Below are 11333 nucleotides of genomic sequence, written 5' to 3'. Positions count from 1 at the left end.
TGCTACATTTTTATATTAAAAGTATTTTCACAGAAAAGCTGGCACAAAGAGAGGATATGAAGTCCAACCTTTGAAACTTTTCTGTAGATTCACATTTTTATAGCTCAGTGCTCAGACCTGAATATATTCTGCTTTATCAAGGTCCACTGAGCTTAATGTTTATACATCAAGTTCTAGATGACAGAACTAGTGAGTTTTACATCTAGAGGGAAAGGTGTTCTAGCAGAATACAATTATATACAAATATACCTTGTGCATTATTATCTTCCGCTGAGCAGGTTCAGCCATATCAATCATCTTCTGAACAACATAGTTGGCATACTGGTCCTTCATCATGGTGTATAAGGCACTGTGAGGACCATCATTCTGGCAACAGACCTCGTCAATAAGTAGAGCTCTTTCAGCACGAGAAGCATGAGTTACACATTTTTCTACCACATTGCTGAAAAATAAGACAAATGCATTCTGTGACTTAAGACGTAACATTCTTTTAAGTAGCAATTTTAACTTTATCTGAACAGTGGAAGTGTCTTAATACCACTAAAGAGCGCACTGCGAACGCATCACGTCCTGACTTCCAAATCTTTAGTCTGTTATGACTGAAAAAGTTGAAGGATTATACAGTCCTAGTCATCTAAAAAAGTAATTTTCTGATACTTATTATCCTGTAGGAGAGATTCTCCACTGGACCTACAGTAGATACACTGGACCTCAGGTTGAAGATGTATTCTAGTGTATCTATTTCGGTTGTGAGCCCTTTTAAGACACAGACACAAGGCTTCCTGCTTTCTAGGAGCACACCTGTATCAGAGATACTGCCCAATATTTTTGTATAGGAAGTCTCTGACCTTCCAGATAGCTCATAAACTGGGAAGGCCATCTCTGCTTTTAAGACAGCAAAGTGATTCTGGTCCTAAGTTTGTATTTCAGAAATTAAGTAAATTCCAAGAAGAGAATTATGAACGATTCTATTTAGGCAATGAAAAATAAAATCCAGATAAACTTTCTAGTTTGCATACAATCAAATTTTAAAACAAATGTCCCCATTAATGTCACAGTGAATTTCTGCTTAACACTGATGACAAGGTTAGTTTCGCTAAATCATCTAGGATGAATTCTGAACTGTGTTTTCCTTAGCAAAAGGCACATAATCTGTATTTCAGCAAAAAGCACTGAAGGATGAGTTTTAGGTTCTCATTTTAGAGTAGTTCAGGACTCTAACAATAGGGTTTGAGACTTCCTAATGCATAAAATCCTTGTCAGACTGAACCACCACTTTTTAAGTTTAGCCTTTTTATACCTGTAAGTTGCTTGGCTGGACTGATAGACAAAGTCCCAGCTTAGCATCATCAGCGTATCAAGCAAGTTTAGGTGAGCTTTTCACCTGGCTCTGGGGATCCTTACACAGAGACTTGGAACCCATTCCCTGCACTTGTGCAAGGTGAACAAAAACCATTCCATAAACCTGTGGAATCTTCTTTGCCCTTTCCCTTCTCCAAATTCTGTACGAAATACCATTATTATTCATCTCCATAAAAATATGACATTTCAGGAGACAAGTACACAACAGAAAAAACCTATCATATTTTTTTTGTAACACAAGAAATACAGAAATCCAATACTACAACTTTAAAAGGTGAGTGAACCTTTAATATATAAAGGCTGTGCAATACCTGGCAAATTTGTGCTGACTCAGAGCTAGAACTTTTCCTCGTATTTCTGAAACTATTTTACTCTTGTCTTCAGGACGACCGTGCTCCAGTACATGCTGAATAACGTAATTTCCATATTGATCCTGAAAATAAGATGACTTAATTTTCTTTTGTGTTCATACCAAGTAATCCATACAGCTTTTGCATATTTGTATAAACTTTCAAATTACTATTTGCACATATATAAGGAAAAATATAATGTAAACATTACAGAAACAAAGTGATGCACGAAATATTGCATCAGGAGTTACTTAATGGACCACAAAATTTACAAGCAAAACGTAAAAGGTCTGTAAAAACAGCATTTTGCTAGAGTACCTTTTATCCTCTTAAAGAAAGAGACCCTCAAAATTAAGATCATCATGCTTTAACAGCCATAATACCTCCCTGAACTTTGGTTCCCCAATGCAGTTAGACTAGAGACTTGTATATACAGAAAACCACTGAGAAATAAACTAGACACTGAATATGTAGCAAAAGGCAATTCTTGCCTTTTTATGTGTGCAAATTCCTACTGAAGATCAAAGTTCCTTCCAGTATTCTAAAGTAATTCAATTTCAAAGCCATTTGTAGCACTCATTTTGTTCATCCAAGGTCAAGATTGCATAAGGTCTTTTGCCTTCTTTTGGTACAGATGCCTTTTTTTTTTGTGTAAGAACATGCAACATCGGTATTTTTGATGATGTATTTGTGTTTAGACATTATTAGAAGTTATCTGAAGGACACCTGAGTGAATAAAGATGAACTACAAAAAGGCAGTATTTGCAATTAAAAAAATACTAATTCTGTGCATTTACAATGTATATTTAAAGCTACAGTCAAAAGTGTAAGAAAAAGGCTTTTTATATCTTCTTTGCCTCCCAACTTCCAAATACATTTTCATTAAAACTATGGAAGGAAAGAAGAAACAAACAATATCAATGTCTCCAAAACTAGAAAGAGGCAAATGCATTTAAACTACTACTTAAACTAAGAAATAGGAATAAATTATGACAACAAAAAAAGCTCTAAAATGCATTAAAAAATAGATGCACTGACCTGCACTAGCTGTTCTGTGTGTTGATGCAGCTCTTCTAAGATTGGCAAAGTCTGCTCAGCAGTGCAGTGTTCCAGAATACGCTGAATTACTCTACAACCATATGGATGAGTTGAAAGTACAAATACCTTAAAATAGGATTGCAAACTGAAGTTAAACCAACCGAAGTTTACAGATATAGTAATATTACCATGTTCGAAATGGAACTGAACATGCCAACTTCTATTAAAAAAAAAAGTTTTGCCTGCTAATGTCAGTATTCCATCTCAGTAGAAATCAGGAAAAGATGAAAATGCAGGTTTTTTGTGTGTCAAGGACTCTGGTAAGAACCCAGTACAATGTTTCTAGCTTACTTAGCTGCAAAAGACAGCCTGGTAGTATAACCTTTAGTTAAGCACTCTTCACCTTTCAAGCTTTCTTTTTAACTTTGTACTAAATTTTCAAATGTTAATATTTTGACATTTATAAAAAGGAGTTCAATTATTGTGGCTGATTTTCACTAGTTCCGCATTCCAGCATATATATCAGGGTCCTTGTTACAGATACAAACTCTGTAAATAAGTATTCAAAACATCCAGTCAAAATCTTGCTTATTCCTTTTGCTTGCTTCTCCAGAAGCCACATTTGTGTTTCAGGGATTAATTCAGAAGATTTAAGAGTCAGTGTTGGTCAGAACCAAACACAGAATCTTGTCTGATTAGACACAGATCCAAACGATGCAGGCAGGTGAAAAAGATACTATTCTTACATTACCTGACTCAAGTGCGGTATTTTTCATTTGCCACTTCAGATTAGCTAATATTTTTTAGATATAATTACTTGGAGCTGAGGATGGATGTCCAGTAAATAAACTGAGTCACGTTTTAGCCAAGTGGCTCTATTTACAATTTAGAAACTGCAGCTCATCTATCCCGTACAGACTTTTTGAAGTAAAAAGACCTGAGCCTAGAAACTTTGGTATGCCATTTACTACTATGCACAAGAATAATTCAGGTATTGCTGTTGTGTAAAATGTGAGAGGACATTTTAGATTTTGTGAAGAAATACATTTGGCCATCCATTAAAGTGAAATTTAGTAACACAGCCAAATAGTAAGATGTTTTTACAATTCCTCTCCAGACTATAAAAGTACATGTTTAGTCTCAGAGTATTAAAATCTTATTTATCTCCAGCATATTCTCTAGCCTGCAGCACAATACCAATCTTATATTAATAACTTTTTCGGAAACAAAACAAGAACTCCAACCTTAAACAGACAAATACCACCCCCCTTCACTTAACACTAGCCCATATGTACGGAACACGTTGGTGTATTTCTTTAAAGTATTTCCTTAATGACAGACACTAACTGGGAAACACATGAAGACAGACTTCCAACACAAGCAACAGAAGAAAACAGAAATTTTAATGAAAACTATAGATAAATAGATAAAATATAGATAGCAGATACTTTATTATTAAATAAAAATTGGTAATGTTAAAAGTTATAACGGCAATTTGAAATAGCGTATCACAAAACCCAATCAGAAAGCCCGGCCTTGAGCCAAAACCTCTACTGGTATTTATGACACATCCAAACAGGTCTTTCTAGAGCCTCAGCTCCAATAGAGTCATCTTCTTACAGCACGTTAACCGTCTCCAACAGCTTTTCCATTTTAGCATCCCTTTTTAATCCTACTTAAAACAAGCTGAGGGCAAAGTGCCAAACACTATCTTGTATATGCAAATGATGGGAAAAAGTCTGCAAATCAAAGCAACCTTACAGAAAAGGAAATGAACTGTTGACACTACCTGGCCTTTGAATGCGTCAATGATGAACTGGAGCGACTGGGGCTGAACACACTCAATACATTTTTGTACAACATGGTTTCCATTTTGATCTTTCACACATTTCAGAACATGACCATCCAACTCTTTCACCATTTCATTCTAGAAAAAAAAGATTATAATTGTAAAGACAAGAATTTCCACCCCTTCCTCCAAAGGAATATTCCATTTCATCTTAACTGTCCAATCTTCACATTCACTGCTGGTTTACTTGTATAACTCAGTATTTTAATTTAAATAACTACTTTAGTCCCTAAGGCATTTCATAATGAAGGGAACGATCAAGCAAGTAAAAAGATGGATGCAATAAAAAGAAATAAAATTTAAAAAAAGTATTGCTCTAACTTACAATTACCTGCTGGTCAGGTGAGATTGACTCAAGTGCTTTCTGAATAACACGACAACCGTACATCTGCAGGGCTAATGGCAGAACATGACCACGTATGCGTGTCGCTAGGGCTAACTTTTGATCCAGGCTTCCAAACTAAAAGAAAATAAATATGGCATTAACGAACTAAGATATACTGCAGCACGCTGGAACTCACATGTCAGAGTAAATACTTTTGTGATGTATTAAACATTTACTGCACACCTTGAATGATTTTTTCCTTTGTATTCTTGGTGGGTATATTTACTAGAAGCTTTTACTTTCTAAATGCAACATTTAGTAATATTCCACATACCAGTCACATACCTGCTATCAAACGCATGACCTTGAAAGACAACAGAATAAATCAAAGTAGTTTATACTTGTCAGTCTGTAGGAATACTTAAGCGCAATAACCCACTTAGACAAATCATACTAGGCAAATTAATTAGATTACTCTAATGTATTAATTCAAATCAGATTTTCTCTGATATCTCAAATTTGTACTGGTCAGTGTATCTTACCTCTTGTATACCCTAAACAAGCTGTAACAGGAGGAGGCAGAGAAGATTTCAACTTCTGAAGTAACTTCATGTGGCTTAAAGAATCATTCTTACCATGGGTGCTTTGGAAAAACTAGAAATACTTGGGCTTTACAGGGCAAAATCAAAATAATTTTGTACACTGGCTGTATTAGACTATAATTCAACCAATGTTTTTCAGCAGTAGCCAATTCCTGCTCATATTATTCCCTCAACAGTGCTTCTAAAACCTTCTGTGCTGCTCCATGTTTAGCAGAGTAGAAGCCAGTCAAACTTCATAACAATACACAGAACCCTGTTCCCAGATCCCACACAAGCTCCTGAGTTGGCACAGTACAAGAGACCACACAGAAGGCTGGGTGGCAGCAGCAACATTCATGCAGCACTGCTGAGAACTGTCAAATCCCACACCTGTAGTCACCTAAGACTCTGAAGAAAGCTCAAGCAACTTCAGCTTCCTACTTAAATAATGAACTAAGTCCCTTACTACACCTAAAGCATAGTGCACTTTTTTCCTTGAGAAATCTTCCACAGAATTAAAACACTAAATTGCCAATGATTATCTCCCTATCTGTCCAATCTAACGTTATGGGGAAAATACCAGCCATCGATGACCCTTCAGCAAGATCAAGATCTTACATACCATACATCAGCCACACTTTTCAGAAGATATTTTGTTTGTAAAAAAGAGTATCAAGTACAAAAAGTGAGCACATTGTTTCGTAGATTACTCATAAAAAACTACATTATTGTTTACAGCAATCATCTTATTTCTTATCATACATTTTCCAGCCTCACCTTCTACCCACCCAGATACTTTGGTATGGGCCTTCATTTAAAGTACATTATGCTAGATACCTTTCCTACATATAACTTTTTCCAGAACACAGGTATTGCTTTTTCTTCTCTCTGTAAGTTAAATTTTGTAGCTATTTGCTAATGCTTTTTTTTTTTAACCTCACAGTTTTTAACAAAAACCAAAGCTGTTTTAAATCCTGGTTTTAGTAATACTGGATGTATCTTATATCTCTTCCTGAAAATTCTTCTGCCTCAATACATTTTAAGTTTCTTCATATACAACACCGGATGAAGTTCACACAGCTATCTACTTGGGTGCAAGAGCATTTTCCAGACCCACTCTTTACCAAGATGCAGTAACCAATAAAAAGTATCCTTCAAATCTTTATGCTACCCCTAATCTGCTGAAAATCTCTGCAGACTACACTAAAAGGCTTGCAAAGTCTGAGTGTGCAGTCTGTACATTCACCAATGTATGCACCACCAGTGTAAAGAGAAGCTGTCCCTGTTATGAAAAAAAAGCAGGGGATACAGAACAGAAAATGTGTGCAGTATTATACACTTGGGTTCTGTTGGTAAAAGTCCAGTAGAATTCTGCTATGATGTTAAGAAAAAAAACTTAAATTTCATCAGATTTTTACAGCGTTTCATTCACATTTCTGTTCACACGCTTAGCGTCACGCTTACCTCAAAGAACTTCTGTATTACATAGTTTCCAAATACATCAGTCATCAATTGATACGCTGCTTGCAGGATCTCATTAAATACCATCTGGCGCTCAGCTGGAGTAGCTCGCTCCAGCTTTTGCTGTATAAATCTAAGTGCAAAAAAAGGTACAATTATGCTTTACATGAACAACAGGAAAACCTCTCAAACACCGTTTCAATGAGACACCTCAAAATTCTAAAGCAAGTATTCAACATTTATAAAATTTATTAAAACTAAAGTAATACCTTTGCATATAAAAGGATACATTTCAGTAAAATTACTTTAAAACTTTCATTTGAAAAGGATTAAAGATGAAAAGAACAACAATAACTAAGTACCTGATGATGTACTGCTGAAAAAATGGTTTTACATTCCAGATGCCAGATATTTTCTTTTCTTAAATCAACACCTTTTTGACACCTAAATACTAGAGTTTATAAGTCCAGTTACGAGGCTATTTCTACACTGAGAACTTCTACAAGCAGCTAAATTTATACTACTTTTATAATGAAATTTCCTAGAGAAGAAAAAGGTCAGTGTAGGAGCATGTGCTCCAATTAATGGCACGCTTTGTATTAAGCTGCCTAGCAGCTCATTCAGATGTTTGATGTTAACAATACTACTAAGTTATAACTTTACTATAATAATTACCTAGAACCATGCTGGTCTTGGGAAAATTCAACAATATGTCCAACAAGGTCTCTTAGTTGAAGATTAGGGAAACGATTGTTTCTGAAATCTTCCAGCAATCGACTACGTCCAGAAGGCATAATATCAGACCTACTGTAACGAAGGCGTGAAGGAGGGAAGAGCTGACTGGTGGAGCTAAAAAGACTGGAGGTACTTGCCGCACTGCGATACTTTGCTTCGGCTCCAGGTGCTGCAGAAATATAGCGACCACTACCATTTGTCAGTCCTCCTACAAGGAAGCAGTTCTGTCAGTAAAAGCCATAAGGAAAATAAACAACAGCAAAATATTAGGTGTACTAGAACTACAGATACACCTTGGAGCCAAAGAAAACAACAGTGTTGTCTTGTTGTTTGTATTTACCTCATTATGGTTGGAGGAGTTAGATAGCTTTATCTTTCAGTAAAGAAAACCACTCTCCTCCTCATTTTTATTTTATGCAAAGGGCACCAGGAAAAGAAATGTCATTAGAAGAATATAACAAAGCAGGTAAAGTGAGCACCCACTCAGGCTTACAGAAACTTTAGAACTGGGTGGGCCTTAGCTTAGTGGGCAGATTTCCACTTCCCAAGTCATACTGACTGAGATCTTTGTTAGTAGTCTCAAAGTTAGCCAATTGTTTCAAAACAGACCATGAAATCTGAACTACCCTTCAGTCCCTACTGAGGTACCTTTCCAACTTACGGTGTGAAAGGGCATTTTTGGGGAGGCACACATAGTGTCTCTTGTCATGCTGTACGGGTTCTGCAGGATATTTGATGACTTCAGCATCCCAGGCTTTCAATCTGGTACTTCTTGTAAAGCACTATGTCAAATTTAAAACTAGGTAACTAAGAATGCTCTGCTTAATTGTAAAGCAATCAAAGATGTATTAAACTTAAGTTCCATTTAGAAACATCAAGTCCTTTCCTTCCTGCAAAAACCTTCATCACTCTCACTACACTTTGTCTTTCCTTACTTTCTAAAAACTGAATCGACTATATTTAGGTCCTACTCATTTTTGCTACTGATTCCACCTACAGCTATCATCTCACAGTCCTGAGAACTTCTCCTTACATATCGCTCTCTCATCAGGTAACGTCACTCTGAACTCCTCCAGTAGATCCCCTCCACTTTACAACAGGCAGCAATTATCATAAGCATAAAAACAAACCACCTTTCCCAACTACAGCATGATTTTAAAAGGGATACTGCTACTAAATTATAACCAGAAATAGTCAAAGACAATTCCCACCTAGAAACCTCAACTCTACTGCTTTAAAAAAAAAAAAAAAACAAAACACCCCCCCCCTAAAATTATCAAGTATGAACTAGAAAAGGAAAGCATTTTCAGTTTCCCTACAAATTATCTAGAAGTGACAGAGTAACTGACAGCCCTTTCAAAGTAAACAGAAAAAATATCTCCATTTAAACTCAAAACAAATTGCAGTATGTGCTGTTTGAAGGTGCTCTATTACAAAATTAATTAAAAAAAAAAAAATCAGCTGACAGTGCCCCAGCCAAGCCTTCTTTTGGTTCCAAGTATTTATAAGGCCAGGCAACAACAGTGTTACAGTGGGCTGGTAATGTATTAATGGTAAAGTATTTTTTTCAAAAAGTCAAACTGCAACACCAAAATCTCAGACATTAGTGCTCTGCAAGACATACCAAGCATCACCTTTATTGCACTGAATAGGATTATGCTGGAAAATAGAAATAATTAGTATATATTTTACAATTAGTTTTCAAAATTCAGTGGTAAGAATCAGTAAGGAATCAGTAAATACTTTATGTCCCACAATACCTTTTAAAAACCACTAGGTTTTCTCTTAAAGCCTCTTAATTCTTTACAGCCAGAAAAATCAAGTTTTTTTAATTATCATTTTTAGTTGCCATTGACCATCACTATTTTCAGAAAAGAGCCGACAGCGACATGATACTAACAAACAAAAAGAAACCTAACATTCTGCAGGTGAAGCAGTATGCAGAGCGATGCTCTACAGTAATTTCTCTTCTAGAAACAGCCTTCTAAAGAATACAGAGTTATGCAGCTGAAATCATGGTATTTCACCTAGATTGTTTAAATGTATGTGTGAAATCCTAGCTTTCCTGCAATGCTGGGTAGTAACACTAAATGCCAGGAGAGGGCAGCAAAGCCCGTTTAAAAGGAAGTCTTGGAGGCTACTTTCCTGTTTTAGCATCTCTGTTGCTCCACTGATCACGTTCTCAATTCTGTGCCAGAAAGTAATAGGGTAATTTTGATTATACGCTCACAAAATGCATGGCTCTAATTAGCATGCACTGTAATGGAATTGCAGGTGTGAATAAGGAATTCTTTCAGCTTTTTTTTTTTTTTTAAACCAAGCCTTCACATAAGCATCAACTAAATGTGACAATTTATCCAGCAATTAAAACACAAATTAAGAAACTTGGTAGCTTTTAACAACTATGCTATATATGTGTAGTAGGACTGCATGTACAAAATACGTTTTACACTCAGGATAACCAAGCCTTTCTTCAGCCTAATTTGGGAATCATCCCTTTTCAAGACTTGTAAGACAACTATACTGCAGCTGGGAGACTCCTGTCCAGCCTGTGAAACTACCTAGGACGATCACGTTATGCAGGATCATAATACAGGAAGGCTGAAAACACATCCATTGTGGTGGAAGAACCTGTCATACCTAAGAAGCGCACATAAAGCTTAACCTTGTAAAACGCTGGACGTTATTATAAAAAACAGTAATTTAATAGGTAATTAGCTTTTCCTCTCCTGTAACCTTTTATTACAGCAGCTGTGTTATAGCTTAGTGGCAATGTTGCAGAACTGAAAAACAGTAAAACCCCCAAAACAAAAGCATACTGTCACAGGCACTTTTTATATGCAGATATTACTCTTGTATACAATGGACTATTTTCTAAAATGTTGTAATCATTACATTCTCAGTTCAAAACCACCAAAGCATTACTGTGGACATTAAGGACATTTGATCTCCTTCCTGGAAACTTTTGAGTGTGAACTCAGCTTAGAAATGAAAAACTGAAATCTGAATTCTAGTTACCTAAATGCTCCTGGTTAGCCTACTGCATCCCCATGTTCTTCAAGAACTCAGGACACTTGTTTTACAAGTTCCAATTCCAAAGCAGAAAGGTAACACCCTAGGTCTTAGGGTAACATATCCTACTGAATAAAGCACCTAGCCTGAACATTTCAGCAAACGCTGAAATTTTAAAAGACTATTATCAGGCATCGGTATAGTCACACAATTACAAACCGTTGGGGAACAGAGCCTGCAGTTCATTCTTCAGATAATCACTTAGCTATTACTTCTGATCTCGTAAAACAGAGGTATAAAGGGGATACAGACTATCTACAGCAGAGCTTTACTAAGCTTCAAGGACACAAAGCATGTGAGATTATTAACTCCCTAACATGGATAGCATACTTAATGTAAAGGAATACAGGAAAAAATATTAAAAACTAGGTCTAGACATATTTATTTTGATAGCATTAGTCTGTTAATACTTATTGCCAAAGTATTTCTTCAATTATTTCTAACCAAGACATAAAGAGATTTACTGCACAGTAACTATTGTTTAAATCAGTCGCAATATTACTTTCTAGTAAAATACATAGTATATAAACACTTTAAACTTGATTTCTACAAAGTTTCTA

At 35.9% G+C, this 11333-nt stretch overlaps 1 protein-coding gene across 10 annotated transcripts in view; it reads right to left on the bottom strand.

Moving 5' to 3' along the window:
• The window catches only part of PUM2 (pumilio RNA binding family member 2), a 75539-nt gene that overhangs the window by 3320 nt on the left and 60886 nt on the right, over window positions 1-11333 (bottom strand). For 7 of the 10 annotated variants that reach the window (XM_086745699.1, XM_086745697.1, XM_086745705.1 and 4 more), the window contains 7 exons: window positions 7642-7909; window positions 6970-7099; window positions 4925-5059; window positions 4540-4677; window positions 2751-2876; window positions 1674-1795; window positions 250-442 (listed from right to left, as the gene is read on the bottom strand). In XM_086745699.1, coding sequence (XP_086601825.1) covers window positions 250-442; window positions 1674-1795; window positions 2751-2876; window positions 4540-4677; window positions 4925-5059; window positions 6970-7099; window positions 7642-7909 — 1112 coding nt within the window. The remainder of the gene's footprint in view (window positions 1-249; window positions 443-1673; window positions 1796-2750; window positions 2877-4539; window positions 4678-4924; window positions 5060-6969; window positions 7100-7641; window positions 7910-11333) is intronic. The other 3 variants (XM_086745701.1, XM_086745706.1, XM_086745702.1) reach the window with 1 other exon arrangement.

This window comes from Chlamydotis macqueenii, chromosome 3, assembly GCF_036417535.1.
Source record: "Chlamydotis macqueenii isolate bChlMac1 chromosome 3, bChlMac1.mat, whole genome shotgun sequence".
NCBI classification, from domain to species: Eukaryota; Metazoa; Chordata; class Aves; order Otidiformes; family Otididae; genus Chlamydotis; species Chlamydotis macqueenii.
Note: the sequence above shows the minus strand (reverse complement) of the source record. Positions and strands in the feature narration are given on the sequence as shown.